Source organism: Xenopus laevis, chromosome 3L, assembly GCF_017654675.1.
Source record: "Xenopus laevis strain J_2021 chromosome 3L, Xenopus_laevis_v10.1, whole genome shotgun sequence".
NCBI lineage: Eukaryota > Metazoa > Chordata > Amphibia > Anura > Pipidae > Xenopus > Xenopus laevis.
Genome location: NC_054375.1, coordinates 113,875,766 through 113,892,235, shown reverse-complemented (window position 1 = coordinate 113,892,235; position 16,470 = coordinate 113,875,766). Strand labels below are relative to the sequence as shown.

The following is a 16,470-nucleotide window of genomic DNA, read 5'->3' as shown; positions in this document are numbered from 1 at the left end:
TTTATAGACATATAAAACCATTTTTTTATAGCACGAGTTGATTCCTTAAGGGTGATTTTAGGAAACATTTTGTATTGTACATTTATAAATGTTCCTATGAGAAGACAACGGCTCAAACAAATAGGAAAATAATTGAAAGCATAATGAGGCAATTTAGTTAATTAATAAGATTATCTACCGTGAAGCATATTCTCAAGCCGTCAGGTTCGTGCTGTGGGAAAGTGCATTTTGGTATAAGACATATGGAAATGTGGAATGGATGTGCGATGCTTCAGCAGCAAAATAAGAATTCAAGCATTTCATGAGAATAATTGATCTAAAAATTCTAGAAAACACAGCAGCATGACATTCACTGCTGGACTGGGTGCTGTACAATGTTTTTCAAAAGAAACATACTATCATTGTTGATATTTTCAGTTCTTGGTTCTTTGGAATCTTTTGAAGCCTTTATCATGGTCCCTCTCGTTCTGCAGACTCAGTGGGTTTGATTAGCCCTATCTCAACAGCCTTAGCTAAACATTCCTTGGCAACTCTGGCCACGGAACGTTTCTTCTCTTCCTCCTCATTCTTGGCAAGCACAGATAGGATCTCCAACATCTCACTCTCCATCAGCTTTTCTGCCACCTCCTTGTCTGCCGTCATCATGTTGAGGACAATGACGCCACCTCGATGCTGGAGATCAATGTTGTCACTAAGAAGCAAAGCTTGCAGGATCTCTAACCAGTGTACTGTCTGCAAAGTCAAACACACATTAATAGATGTGGAGCATTTCGCTAGATTTACTTCTAAAGCCTTTACTTGATAGCAGATCTGTATACAACAAACAGAACTCTAGATACTAGAGACTAGTAGATATGGAGTCCATTTCATATATCTGTGCTGGCATAATATAAAACAACGTCCCAAAACTGCGCCTGAGGACTTGGGTATGCTGGAGCATAAAAGCCTTTTACACTGGCGTTCATATGAACAGCCCTGGTCTAAGGGATATCTCATATGAACTATTTAGAGGATGCACCTGGCTTTGGGTAACTGTTTTAGGTATGAGCTTGCAACCAGCCAGAGCACCTGCATGTCCCAGTTTGACAGACTAAATTGGCAAGGGGTTTATTTATGCAAGAGGGTAAATATGTCAGTAGACACCAGAGTAGAGCTCAGAATAGTTTTAACATTACACTCTCACTACTACAGGCAGTTTAGTACCACAGTATAGGAATATGTCTAACTTCAGTCTGCTGCACAACTGCACACCATCACTACAAACCCCTGGGAGACTGAACAAATATTGTGGTGCAGAACTCACACCCAGTCCAACAGGTGTTGTGGGTTGCCTTAAAAAATGGCAACCCCCTCCATGAATATAACTTTCCCTGTCCTTTAATAACATTTAGGACCCAATGGGAAGCAGGGATCTACCTTATTTGCACGCAAAAATCCTAAAAGGCTGTTATTGACAATTCCAAAAATAGAAAATCGGTGGTGAAGACGGTTTATCATGCAATAAATCTCCTGCTTACCACTTGTGTAATCCTAGTGCAAAGTTTAGGCTGCAAAGAAGTCAACATGGCAAGGGTTCCAGAAGCTGCACGGCGTAACCTTTCATCATCTTCGCCGCAGTATAAAACCATTAGCTTGAAGCGGTCTGACCCTTCTACCAAAAACATGTCCTGTACCTACAAAACATTTCACATGTAAGACAGACTGCATTTGTTGAAAAACATATTTAAGAAAAAACAGCAGCCAGGGTTTTATCATATGTTTATTGTATATGCCCCTAGGGTATAACCTGCAAATGTTCATGGTGTGATACAGAATAGAACAGAGCTGTCTGTATCCATACGGGGTACCAGTTATTTGAATCAGGCATAAGCAGTAGATTGCGTCGTTGTTTAGAGGAGATGCCATTTATACACCCTACACCTAAATTGTGGTTATAGAGTAAGACAAACAATCATCATACATGAAAGGCCTACTCTACAAGGTTTCCCTCTCAATATATATGTAGGTTTGCGCCTTACTTCTTTACTCATGGCCATGTTGCACATGCACTCTGTAGCCGAGACACGAATCATCTCATGCTCTTCAAACATGTAACCCTCGATCATGGGCACTGCCTTCTCATTGATAATCTTAGACCTAAAGCAAACAGTTAGGTTATATACCTGTAGGATTACAACAACCACAACACACACACATCTGAAACAATACCAAATGGACATACAGCACAAAGAAAAGTACTGTATAATTTACCATAAAGCAGGATATAATACACATATATAGATGGGATTTATGAACTATGATAAAGTGTAACAGATATATAGCGCTCAGAAAAAAAAGCCTACATTTACACTTTTGAAAAAAATTAGCAATGAATGGAACAAAAACTCCTACCTTAATCTTTCGCTAATCCCTGCCAAATTTGTTAGTGCCATCAATGCTTCAAAGTTCTGAAGGCCTGTTCGATTAAGGTGAAGAAGGCTGACGAGGGGCCTGACCACCTCATAGATCTATTGGCAAATCACAATAAGAAAATGAATCTTTCAGTCATGCACAGCATTATATATTTAAATAGTTACGTCATACAACATATGCAAAGAAATGTCAATACTATCCAACCAGTGTCTAGTCTACATAGCTGATTTAGTTGCATAGCTGCATCCACAGACCCACAATGACTAATTATATTCATTAAAGGGTTCCCAATTCCCCCCCCAAATCCATAATACATGCTTACTCTTTCTCCAGGGAAGGCAATCTCAGGGTTTGAGGTGATGGATATCTTGGCCAGTGCTTGGGCTGCTTTTGTTTTTCCAATATCTGTTCCTTCCAATGCCAGTGGTATGAGAGCCTGAGAAAGAGACAATGTATTTTCCCACAAAATAATATATTTTCAGGATATTTACCAAATAGAATATTCATGACTTCTGCAACTGCCTGTTGCTTGGCTACAATAAGATATTTACCTTTCCACCCCCCTGAGCAACAACATTTCCCCTGTCTTCAGCTTTGTCCACTAAAGCCAAGAAAACCCTTGAAGGGAAGGAAAAAAAGGACAGAGAAACATTAACTTGAAAAAACAGAAGCATGTGTTTTAGAGAAAAATTGCCATCTATTTATACAAATTCAAAGAACACCAAATTATCCACATGCAGGTTTAGCAAGTTGACCTAGAGGCCTGCTCACCTAAGTCTAGCATAAAAGAGCTAGAGCAATAGCACAAGCAGTTTCCCGGTGTATGAAATCCTTTACATTAATGTTTACATATGATAATGTTTTATTTTATTTTTTTAACCACTAAAACTGGCATAATATATGTACAGGTATAATCTCAACAACCTGCATTTTAGCATGGTTTTCTAGGTTTGCCTACCTGGATATTAGTTCCCTAGAAGAATCTGTCAGTGCCGGGCTTTCACTTTTTACCATGCAGACCAATGCTGATACCACACCTGCTGCCAGCAGCTTCCGCACACGGGTTTCAACAAATTCCTTTTTATCCTGTCAAGTTAGACAATAACAGCACAGGCTTAATCATCAAGGAACCCTTCTATGCCAGGTTAGTGCTGTTATATTATTTGAAAGTAATTTGCACTGCCATTGATTTGATGAAAAATAAATCTCAGCATCTATTTTGCTTTGCAGCACCCTTTTCCCCCCACTCAGTTGCCCTGGTAACAGAGACTTTAAGCCCATAAGTATGTGAACCCCAAGAACCCTAAATGGGACATAGTGATGATTCTGAGAGGCTTCAAATTAACAATTAAATAAAAAATTCAGTTTTTAAAATGCAAATAGAGTAAATGGCCTTGAAGAAAATATGCCCGAATGTTTCTGCTCTGTTTGTAACAACAGTACTCCAGGAACAATTTTTTTTTTTTTTTTTTGGAGTTGCTCTTTGAATGAAGTCATTCTGTAATTAAAGGGGAACTAAAGTCTAAAATAGAATAATGCTAGAAATGCTATATTTTGCAAACTAAATATAAACATGAACTTACTGCACCAGAAGCCTAATAAAATAAATGATTTATGTTTTCTAAGTTGGCCACAGGGGGTCATCATCTTGTAACTTTGTTATACATCTTTACAAGACCAAGACTACGCACATGCTCAGTGTGGTCTGGGCTTCAGTTGAGAGGTTAAGCTTAGGGATGTCATAAATTATCAAAACAGCACAAGTCAAATAACTTCTGCCATAGAAGCCTATACAGCAAGACTGATTAATAAACAGAATATGCAGAGTGCACTGGGTCTGTGGATACAAATCTCTACAAGGTCTCCGGCTGTTCTACAGGGAAACAAACAAAGCTGCTCGAGTTCTCGGAAGGTGGGGGGGCTCCCCCTGCCTTTAGAAAGTAGACTTCTGCAGAGCAGTTAGGCACCTTCTGAAGTTTCCTATCTGCAGCAGTCAGAGCAAGTAAATGAAGGGGGTATTTCACTGCATAAGTCAGGTTTCTTATAAAAACTGTACACATTTTTTAATCAAAGTAAATTGGAGATAGATTTCTTTTTCATTAAAGAAAGTAGAAATGTTATTTTATTTTTTTGCCTTTACATCCCCTTTAAGGCAGCTGCATATACATGTCAAATACCAAGGGGATGAGGAATGCTAAGATCACAATTCTGGGCTATGAACATCTGCTCTTACCTTTGGGTGTTCCTCTGGTACATGCTGCTTTGCATATTTTGCCAGTTCCAGCATCTGTGGGTCTATTTCTTCACGATCATAACTGTTTGTGCAGTTTACCAGGGTGGATGCAACAGCAAACAACACCGTCTTATCCTGTGACTGCACAGAAAATTGGGTGGTTGGAAAGAAATGAGAGAATATTACATTAAATATGCAGAGTAGATGTTTTATTCTTCAAAAGATAGCAAATTATTGGCATTTTATATATAAAGTATTCTTTGAAGTGAGCTAAACAAGATCCCTTTGCATAATCTGGTATTGTGCACTTTAGTGTTACTGCTGATTGGCCAATAAATAAACCAGTCTGAAGAGTATATAGGCTCACAGTTTCTGCGCTTTTATGTACCCAAGGTTACTCCATGCGCTGCTTAATAATAATCAATTTGGATTAGTTGGAAAAAAAAAAACCCAGAATATAGTAGTAATGATATATTCACAAATAACTATATATAGTTAAGGTAGTAAAGGAAACCCAAGATCATTCTAGTATAGGTATGGGACCTGTTATCCAGAATGCTCTGGACTCTGGTTTTATGGCCAAAGGATCTTACGGATCTTAATTTGGATCTTCATACCTTAAGTCTACAAGAAAATCATGTAAACATTAAATAAACCCAATAGGCTTTCTTTGCTTTCTATAAGGATTAATTATATTAATTACAAAGGAAAATGAAATCATTTTGTATTATTTGGATAAGATGGAAATTTATGGGAGATGGCTATTCCGTAATTCAAAGCTTTCTGGATAACGGGTTTCAGATTGTCTGAAATAGTGCATCCAATTACAATATCATATTATTCTGTCCATTGTCATACTGCTACTAAGCCCAGGCAAGTAGAAACAGAAGAAGTTACAATATATTTGCAATTTACAGTATTCCTCCAGTACCTTGGCTAGTGTGAACATTGCTTGCAACGCAGCCTTATCTTCTACAAACTCTTCCTTAACATCCGCATCAAATGTCAGGTACGCCAAGCCTTCCACGGCCCAACGACGAGTGCTTGCCTGGATTGTCTCATTACATAACCACCTATTACATACATGGTATAAGTCAAACCCCTATTTTACATTTTGAGCTTTTAGAACTGTTTTTTGTGGTCCCACCAGTTTATAATGCATGTCAGTGAGTCTGGATTTTACATGTTTTCCAGCTTTCCTGACAAAATGTTGTCCTGGTTTATGTAAAAATGGCTTTTTGCCCTATGTGAATGTTTTTTTAGTGAAATCATGTGTTCAAAATACCAAGCATATACATATTTTGCCTTACTATTCTGTAAATATTGGGGTGCAGTTAGTTTACACTGCTTATGGCCAGTTACAAATTCTATTTTATTGCATGCTTTCCCATAGCTTAACATTAATGCTGCTCAAACCTTGTCAATAACACAGTATAGAACTATATTTCAAAGAAAAATACACTCCTGTACTTATACACCATTTTTTTCTGATCCCCTGTAAAACGTAAAATGGTGATTCTACTATAGTATGATGGAGTGAACCATAGTAAATGGTGCTACACAAGACAGCCGTTTATTGTGCCTTTGGAGTGCTGCAGTGTGGCCAAGTGAGCCAGTGAAGGGAATGCTGGGCTTACTTAAAGGACAAGGAAAGTTAAACTAAAGAAGTAGCTAGAAATGTTGCACATTATGTTTTGGACTTCTGTGTCAGCCCCAGACAACCAAAGCCATTTAGCAGTAAAGATCTGTGTCTCCAAAGAAACCCCAGTAGCTCCCCATCTTCTTTTCTGCCGAGTTACTGCACATGCTCTGTGCTGCTGTCACTTACTGAGTTTAGGGACCACTCACAATATACATAAAATAGAAATGTCCCAATATAAGGCTGATTAATAATTAATACAGATAATTACTACATGGCAGCACAGAAACCAGTGCAACTAGCACCAAATTTAATAATCAGCCCTGTAGCATCAGCTTATATGACAGGCCAACCTAATTTTCTGCTTGATAATTTGCTACGACCCCTAAGCTTAGCTTCTCAACAGCTGCTCAGAGCCCACTGAGCATGTGAGTGTCGCAGACACTTTCCAAGATGATGACCCCCTGTGACAAGTTTGAAGTCCTGGATCATTGCTGCTATTGAGAAGCTAAAACTTTAGGCTGGTGCAATAAGTTCAGTATATAAAATATGGCATTTTTAGCCCTATTCATTTTTAGGGTTTAGTTCTCCTTTAAATGTGCAATAATAATAATCAGCTGTGTGGTTACACAATGCAATTATTGACAGGGAAGGTCTTTTTATATGTTTTATATGAAACTTGCTATATCCAAAAATGCCAGTGTCCTAAACAGTTACACAGTGACCAAGATCTTGTATGGCAGTAGCCTTTAAAAGTACTAAATAGCTCACTAGCATGAAAAGTAAATACATCTTCATAGTTTCCATCAGAGCTAATGAAAGTAGTAGTTTCTAACAGCAGTGAATTGAGCAGAGCAGCACTGCCTGTACATCAAACTAGTTTGTGGCCAAATATGCACACAATTATTATTAACATGTATTTATATAGCGCCAACATATTGCGTAGCACTGTGACAAATGACAATATAAAAAAAAACTGTGCATAATGTATAATTTTCTTACAACAAAGCTCCCATTAGATGGTTTGTACATGTTATAGAGGATGACAAACCCCTTAAATGGCCATAAATGCAAGAAATAGCTCACTTGCGGCACTGCTTGGCTAGCTTGATTGTGGATCCCTCAGCAAACTGTTTCATGCTGAAGTCAGTTCCTCCTGCTGATCCCAATTTGCAGAGACCCTACAAGGCACAAACCACCACATTCAGTGAGCATACAGCTAACAAAGAGAATCATAAGAACAGTGTTCATTAAATACAATCCGTGATAGAATAGAAAAGCAAATTGCTTAGGGTATAGCATTTTAACAAGCTCAAACATTCATGTTTTTTGCCCCCACCAAGTAGGTGTGTATATTAAATATATATTGAGAATTATGCTTTTTACACACATCATATAACACATCATATTGTTACCAATGCTACAAAATATGAATGTCATCTTCCGAAACACCAAATAGTTTATGTAAAAATACTTTAAACAATTGTACTTCAAAGTCTTTGCAGAAGATTGCCTCAAACTGGCTAAATTTCTGAAAGGTATACTCCCTTGTTCAACGTGAGTGCAATGAAAAAACTACGGTTCTTCTTCTTGAGCTAAACAAGGGAAACAGGTAGACCAAAACTGCGCCATGTTTGGTGCATGCAAGGCATGCATTTATAAACCCCCTGCATGACAAGACAGTCACAAAAAAAGCCGGATTAAAGGGTTAGAATTGTAGTCTAATTATCTACCTAGCAAGTCATTTCCCATTTGCCCTGTTCAACTCAAGAAATATTTAAAAAATAAAAAAAATGAATGGTATTATGCAGCATTCAAAACACCATTCATAATTTGTCACGACTTCCCACTGAAAGAATGGAAAACGCTCTGTTTGTGACAGATGCTGGCAGTGTTTTGCATTTGCTTATATATTTATCTACAACTACTGAAGAGAAAAATCACAGCACAGTACAAATAAAAAATTGGAGGGCTTACCACCAAAGCTCGAATACGAATGGCATCATTTTCATTCTTTTTGTAAATATCCTTTAGAAGCGCAACTCCATTAGCAGTAATGAAGGAGGCTCGCTTAGCTTTTCCAGCAGCATGAATCAATGCTTCTACTGCTACCTGCTGGTCAATCTCCCGTTCAGAAGCACAGAGAGATATGATACTCTCCATGATACCTGTAAGCTCCAGAGTTCGATTACCAGCCTCAGAAGGTCCCTGCAAAAGGCAGGACACAGTCTGCATGGAGCGTAGTTTTCCATCCATACCATGGCCTTCAAACAAACTCCTGTTGTGAGAATTTTTTGAGAAAGTACATGAATAAGAGTCAATATAAGCAAAAATAAATAAATAAATAAATAAACTTACGACATACAGCTGTCGGCAATTTAATTGTCCTACAAATCAAAGGTTGTCAAAATGGTCAACGACAAACATGGCAAACAGATCACTTACCGTACGTGATCCTCACAAAGCTTGTGAAAATTTTCCCTTTCTGCTTCACATTTAAGGTCATCAAAGAGCTTGTTAAGGAGCACCGAAGCACTCATCCTGGTAGACTCTGTGACAGAAAGACTTCCAGGAACTTCCAAAATACTTCCTCCCACTTCAAGAATTTTCTTTAAGCCTGAATGAAGAAAGAGCCAATACAATGCAGCAGCACTTAACTATACATTCTTCAAAAATTAATCTTGCCCTTCCTAATTCATGTGTAATGGAAAATATTACGATTACATGCTACATCAATAGGCAACACCTTCACACCCACCTATGTCAATATCTATTTGGGGTGGTGGGAAAATATTTTGTTTTTAAATTATAAATTATTAGAATTGGTATGATGTATTGCACTATGGCCCCCCTACATCTCTACAATGTGGTAATGATCTTGACACTAACCAAAGAACAGTTTTTTTCAATTTTGTGTGCGAGACTCAATGTTAATAATATTAATCAGATAATATATATAAAATAATTTCAACTTATTAAGCATTAAAATCTAGATCTGTCAATGTAGGAATGAACTTGCATCTTCCACCTCATGAAGGCAAACCTTGCAGCTAGATAATGAAGATGGAATGGAAGGATTATAATTAAACTTAAATAGACTGTTGGATAAGGACAGTACAAATATGGCCCCGTTTCACACTACCTGAATGCTTATCATTTAACTATGGTAATGTGGCATTTCCTGCATTATGCATCAAATGCCAGGTGTTAATGTGCCCTTTGGTAGTAGGGACATGTTGCCATGGGAATACAGCATGAGAGTGATACAGAATGGACAAGTCACCAAGGCAACAGCCTATGGCATTGTGGACTTACACACAACATTAAGGGCATGCGCACAGGAAACTAGTCTGCATAGTTATGTCTTCCTCTTGAATGTCCTCTTTTTGAGAAGCTTGGCTTTGTGTAATTTGGACTACTGAATGGAACCAATTTAACCTGGCTAAGATGGTGGCCATGGTACTTATGCCCCTTTAAAGGGCTGGTGGAATATTTTAATCTTTATTCAATTTTGTTGTTTTTAAATTATAAAATAAAGGCTACATTTAAGGACACCTCATAACCAAACAGATTAATAGTAAATTGGTTCTGAATGGGTTCTCTTTGAGGCTGTGTTGTCTATTTATGACAAATACATGGTTCCTTTAATTTCTAGATGTGATGCAGTTATCTGTATGTTCAATGTATCTTCCCATCTATTGTACAACTTGCAGAATAAGCTGCCGCTTTATAGATATGTAATAATCAATACTAATAATACTACTACTAATAACAGCAACAACAATAATTATAGCTGTATCATGGATAATTACAGCTCTTACACTCTCCGTTTCACAAAGCAGAAGGTGTAAGGGTTAAAAAGGGGTTAAGGGTTAAAACAAAAAAAACAATCATGTCCATCAATTAAAGTCCCTAAAATCATGAAAATTATTTTTGCCCAGAATGATTCTGAAATTAAGCTATGTCCACAATAACAAAGGCAAAACAGAAAAATGAAAAAACTAATTGGAACACTGCCCCCTCATACACAGAATGGATGGAAATGATGTATGTTGGAAAGAGGGCTACAAAAGCATAGATATGAAAGCAATAACTGACTAAAAGGCAAACCAATTACATTTTTATAAATGTCCTTATCATTTTACTCATATTTAGCAGTACACACTGACCCTATAGTTCCTATACATATCCTATATATATATATATATATATATATATTAGTAAGCCAGTATAATGCCAGAGAAACAAAGCAAACCAACGTTGCCAAGATAAACTTCATTTACAAATGTAATATAAGTTTAAAGGATCTACTAACCAGTGTCAATAACCCATAGTGTCATTCCATTGTCAGGATCCCGAAATGACTTTCGAGGCACCACTTTCATCAAAAGGTTTAGGGCACTCTCCCTACCATGCGCTGAAACACTGGGTCGTGTCAGCATCTCCAGAAGGTTGTGAATCACGGACCTTAGCTCCCGGGAAGGATCTGTAGAAAGGCAAACAATGATATTCAAATCAGTCCGATTCGATATAATGATGTTATGCCATTAGCCAGCAGTTGTTGTCAAACAGACCTGATGCTTTAATTACACCTTTGAGCAGGACTTACCTAAAGACAAATTTGCTTTCAATAATCTAACTACATTATTAATCAAAATTGTCAGTTACCATGGAGTTTAAATTTGAACCCATGTTGTAAATAAGTGTAGGAATACCCTTGGCACCAGACAGTAACATGGCCATTGAACACAGATGGATTTGAGTATGATACTGAAAAAAAAAAATAAAAAAAACAGATACCCAATACAATAGCAGCTTCTTTCCCTCGAAAATCCTTTTTCGTGCCTTCCTTTAGAGAATCAAACATAGCTTGTAGGACACTGCATGCTGCAACAGAGATCTGCTCATCATCCATAGACATCACTGCACATAACTTCTCTATGCCCACAGCACTGAGTATTGCCATAGCCTAGATACAGAAGGAAAAGCTTGTTATATCATTTTCCTTCCAGAATTAAAAAAGGGACTGATTTTCTCTTGTTCTTTTGTTTGTACTGCTCTTGAAACAAGCCAGCTCACTTTGACCCACTTCAACTCTTGATGAACATCAACTACAAGGGGTAGCTGGTAGTTCTGCCTTGGCTACAAATCTAGAGGGTCAAAGACAGGACATTACTCTAGAAAAATGAGAATGCTGTCACTTACACGTGACTGGTGACCAGTGCACAGTCCAACCAATGTTCTTAGAGCAGCCAATATCATATCTGCCTTTTTTGTATCCATCATACGCAGTAATAGGCGGATTCCATCACTCTGAAAAATTTTCTCTGCTCCTGCATCTTCTCGAGCAAGTACAATCAAATTCTGTGCTGCCTGGAATGCAAAGAGGTATTGCCAAACAAATACTAAAACAGTAATTTCTAAATCTTTTTCCTACCTTGTTTTCTCCTTACCTTTTGTTTTTTGTCTGCATCCTTTTCCTCTGGGTCAAGCAAGATCTGAAACATCTGGTCTACTCGCGAGTCTGTAGAAGACAAGATTCGGACCTAAACAGATACAGTATTAATTTTTATTAGTAAACTATAAAATAGCTTCAACTTAATGTGATACCAACATGTTTCTATTAGTACTAGTTATTTCTTACTACAATGCTGAGTAGTGATGCCTTTAGGTGTGCAGCTTAACTTAATTTTAGGATTATGGCACATGGAACTCTTCTGGGCCCACTGTATTTTCAACTTAGTTTCCTTTCCTTTAAACTTAAATTGGGAGCAGCCAAAAAAAAAAACCTCCAGTGCAAAATCATTTCAGTCAAAAATGCTCACAAGGACATGTTCTGGCAGAAAGGCACTTGTATCAGATGTTTTCTGTCGCTGAGCTTGCATTAAAAAGTGTGCAGTGTTAGCTTTATATATTGCCAGCATAAATCAGATGTAAACCCATGTAGTAGCATTGACCAGTTCATATATGTCAGCACTTGAACAGGACATGTAAAAGTACATACAACCACAACTTGGAGAAGTAGTAGTAGTAGTAGTAGTAGAAGAGGTAGGCTCTGTACATACAGCATTATATGCCATCTTTTGACTGTAGAAGTAAATGAAGGTTCATTTTAAGTCTAGAAAAAGACATGTCTGCATTTCTGTATCTATTATTTGGAGGTACAATGATTATTAAAGGAGACAGTAACATTTAAAAGCTCAGTCATGACTTAATGCCACATAATTTAATCTCACTGACTTTTTCCTGAGCATGAATCCCAAGGTTTCTCACAGCCTCTTGAAATACTTTATTTTTAGGCTCTAGAGCAAGGCATCTCCGAAGATCGATTATTGCCTGGTCTACTCGGCCAAGTTTCTCCAAGGCCTGGCTGCGCCTGAATAGTGCTTTCACATCACCTCCATCCACCTCAATAGCTAGAAAATAGACAACATTGAATCAACGGGGAAAGATGTTTCTGTATTCAGCTTGCATTCAGGAAAATCCAACATAAAACCCAATACATTCAAGGGTCAATTATAGTTGGCGACTGGGTGCCTTCAGTTCACAGCTTATTGGACCATGTATGGTTCCAAAGTCTGTCTGACCAATCTCTAGCCCAGGGGCTAAATGGGTGAATCAGCTTAATTTAGCCCATGTAATTGGTGGCCAATTGGTACAAAGATCTGCTGGTTTCAAAAAGCGCAGGTTTACAGTTATATGTAAAAAGAATTGTATGTGTACCTTATAACGGTAGGACAGTCCTTCCTAATAATTTACAAGACTATAGATCTATAGTCCTTTATCTACAAAATACTTCTGAATATTATTACGGTATATATATTTATACCGCCATACCATTGAAAGACCAAACTAAAATAAAGGGAAATGTTGGGAGAGATAAAAATGTAAAGCAGTTACCCTTTGATGCATCTTCTTCAGCTTTTGTGAAGTCATCCTGCAATTACAAACATGTACAAATGTTATGCCTTTTGTAAAAGACAGGAATTCTATTGCATGAGCTCCAGGGTGTAATTCTGCTACTTGCAACCTGCTGAGACCCTGAGAGGACAGTGTACGTACCAGTTTGAGGTAGCAAGCAGAACGATTTCGGTGTATAATGGCCTTATCTGCTTTGTCACTTGTGAGACTGATTGCTTTTGTGTAGCAGGACAGCGCTGCCTCATAGTCCCCAGCTTTAAAATGTTTGTTACCTTCCTCTCTCAGAGACTCTGAATTTGCCTTTAAGATCAAAAAAAATTACAGGTTACATACAATTAGTGATAATAAAAACATAAACCAATATAAATGTAAAATATAAACACTATAACTACTGCACATTTACTCATGAGGAAACTTCGGGCAACTTCGAAAATCGAATCGCCGGGAGTGCATTGGCGCAGGCGTTTTTCCATTGAAGCAGGCGGAAGACATGGGGAAGCAGTTCGGGGAGATTAGTTGCTCAAAGAAGAGGTGATTAGTCGCCGGGCTCCTAAATCTCCCCAAATCTCCATGTATGCCCTTATCCTAAGTCAGTTAGAACAAGAGAAATATAGAGTCTACCAAAATACTGAGCAAGGTGTGTTTTAATAGCCACATTAGTTTATTTTTTCAAGCAAAATATGTGTTTTTCGCCGTTTGACATAGGAGGTAACTGAATAAAATAATTAAAGATGTGTAGGCGACTAAAGTGACCTTGTGTGCCACTGTTCTAAATGAGAAAACTCTATAATCGAACAACAAAAGGGGTATTTTTGTGAAAAACATGATGCTCGATGGGGCATTATTCACAGACCTGAGACAAATTTCCCATTCACTTGGGTTAGAGTCCTTCATCGGTTCGCTGAATAGCCGCAATGAGGGTCCTGGCCATGCGGTCAGTCCACAGGTAACCCAGCTGGGTACCCAACAAAGGTTAGAAGACCTCTTGCGGGTCGGGTAGCGGGAACATGGGGTGTGGGTTGAGTTTCAAAAAATGGACCCACGCAGGACTCTAACAGGGGTCATTCATTAAGTTGGCATACCTCCCAACTGTCCCTTTTTCGGAGGGACAGTCCCTCTTTTGACAGCTCAACCCGCAGTCCCTCATTTGTACTGGAAAGTCCCTCTTTTCTCTGCACTGAACAGCCAGAAAAAGAAACAAAGTTTCTCACTTAATTGGCTTTTAGCAGAGAGCCCAGAACAGCTAACAGGTGCAAATAAGATACTTTTTAACAATTTTGAGACACAAAAACACAGTTTAGATAAGGAGAAATATTTTCAAACTTTCATAACTTGCCAAATTTTGTAAAACAAACATGGTAATTAGGGGGTGTGGCCACGGAAAGGGGTGTGGTCAAAAATTGCTGCGCTACATGCGGAAAAAAACATTTTTGTCCCTCTTTTTACTTCCAAAATGTTGGGAGGTATGAGTTGGTTCTGTGGCTAAAGTCACATCTATGAAATATTATTAATGTACAGTGTGTATATATATATATATATATATATATATATATATATATATATATATATATATATATATATATATATATACACACACATACACACACATCTATATACAGTCCCAGCAAGATACATAGTACTTTGTGCTCTACAATAACCCCCCAAGTTGCACCAATGACATTAGCCCAATGTTACTATAACACAACTGTAATGTCACCACAGAGATGTCAGTGTGGAGCGGTCAAATGTCAACAGAATATTCACCTCTCAGATAAAGAGATACTGGCATCAGATTATAAAACCATTTAATTCTCTCGACACATTTTAAAGGGGAAGTTGTTCAGTTTAGAGTACTGCCTGTTACTGGGGCCTGACGTACCACAGCAACCAGAAAGTGGTTTGAAGATAAAGAGGAGGGAGCCCGAATATAGTTACATAGAATAACACACTACAGACTGGGAATGAATGTGTACTTCTAGGTTATTTGGTACATGATACACACAGGGCACAACATACATAACACAAGGCAAGTGCTGGCAATAGCAAACACACAGGCTAAGGCAACAGTACAAAGTGATTCAGGGCATATATATATATATATATAAATATATGGTTCAGACAAGAGAAAGTACACGCTGTCGACCGCACTTTACGTGACAGAAGGATTACCCTCCTGTTCAACTACAACTCCCACTATGCACCGCGCCCGGACAGCTTACAGGCGGCTGTAAGAAACCTGCGAGTTGTGTAACGAAATGATGATGAAGAAGTTCTGACCTTCTCTGGGCTGCTCTCCCCCATCTCTAGTGTTTACAGTCGTAGGCCTCAACCAACCCCACGCTTGCCCGACTTCTGCTTCCGCCAGTCTGCTTTCCCTAGCCGGCTCTTCTAGTGCTCCGGTGCGACAGTTGTGCAGCACTCACTGATGATCCCTACAGCACCGCCCACACATTCTTCTGCCTAATAAGGAAGCGGCTGCTCACTTCGTACACAGGACTGTCAGTAAACATAGCGCGCCCTCTGTAGGCCTTGCTGTGAATTGCACGCGTTATTGCCATTTATAATGTCGTGAGAAATACATTCCTATTTCATGTTTTCCTTTATGTCCTGCTGGGCTGTAGCAATTCATAGCCGCCAACTGTGTAACACATATCCATACACCCTGTTTCTCACTTTCTCTATAAAGGGTACCAGACACCTCACTGTTTTGCTGGGGGGTTTGGAGTCGTCGTCATACAATGACATCACTAGCTGCTCCTACGGTTAACAAGGAACGGAATGCTCAAACTCCCTCAAAATGAACTGGGAGATCCACGCCTGCCAAGGGATCATAAATATCTCAAGTCAGTTTTCCAGCAGCACACCAAGTCAGTTGTCGCAAATGCAAAAATTGATTTATTTAGCCCAAAAACCACATGTCAAACAGGCCCATTTGACCCTATATCAAGCCTAATGTTACCCCATACAAAAGCATCTTATATAGTGACTGGAGGAGGTATGAGTAAGAAACCCCTCCTCTTCCTCAACGTGACATCACCAAATATACCCCCTATAACAGGTGAAGTTTTATTTACAGTGAATAAAAAGTCCATTCAAAGTCTATTAGACAGTCTTGGGTTTTCGTACGGCATAAGATGCTAAACTGCTGTGAGAACATTTTTATTTCTAGATACAAAACAAGTGATAACAATATAATTACTCCATATATGATCCAACATACCTGAGACGCCAGTGAGATTCCCCTCTGCATATCGTACTCAGCACT

The 16,470-nt window shown here is 38.5% G+C and overlaps 1 protein-coding gene across 2 annotated transcripts; it reads right to left on the bottom strand.

The window, feature by feature from the left end:
* Positions 1–278: 278 nt before the first annotated feature.
* unc45a.L (unc-45 myosin chaperone A L homeolog) lies at positions 279–16,470 on the bottom strand. Of its 2 annotated transcripts, none has more exons than XM_041586824.1 (20): positions 16,426–16,470; positions 13,347–13,505; positions 13,185–13,221; positions 12,525–12,700; positions 11,738–11,830; positions 11,490–11,657; positions 11,085–11,253; positions 10,600–10,770; positions 8,730–8,901; positions 8,262–8,562; positions 7,371–7,465; positions 5,577–5,718; positions 4,646–4,786; positions 3,371–3,498; positions 2,964–3,030; positions 2,735–2,848; positions 2,392–2,507; positions 2,019–2,136; positions 1,518–1,673; positions 279–732 (listed from the first exon to the last, which is right to left on the bottom strand). In XM_041586824.1, exons 1-20 carry the CDS (start codon positions 16,453–16,455, stop codon positions 451–453), a joined length of 2,835 nt encoding a protein of 944 aa, XP_041442758.1. In that variant the 5' UTR covers positions 16,456–16,470; the 3' UTR covers positions 279–450. The 2 variants fall into 2 exon arrangements, with proteins under 2 accessions (XP_041442758.1, XP_018108662.1); XM_018253173.2 differs by lacking the exon at positions 16,426–16,470 and adding an exon at positions 15,483–15,671.

Bases quoted from the DNA above. Each gene is read 5' to 3' on its own strand.
- unc45a.L (XM_041586824.1), bottom strand. From the start codon at position 16,455: ATGCAGAGGGGAATCTCACTGGCGTCTCAG. The intron at 11,658-11,737 runs GTAAGGAGAAAA...TTTGCATTCCAG, and splicing joins ATGCAGACAAAAAACAAAAG to GCAGCACAGAATTTGATTGT. The intron at 1,674-2,018 runs GTAAGGCGCAAA...AATGTTTTGTAG, and splicing joins ACATGGCCATGAGTAAAGAA to GTACAGGACATGTTTTTGGT.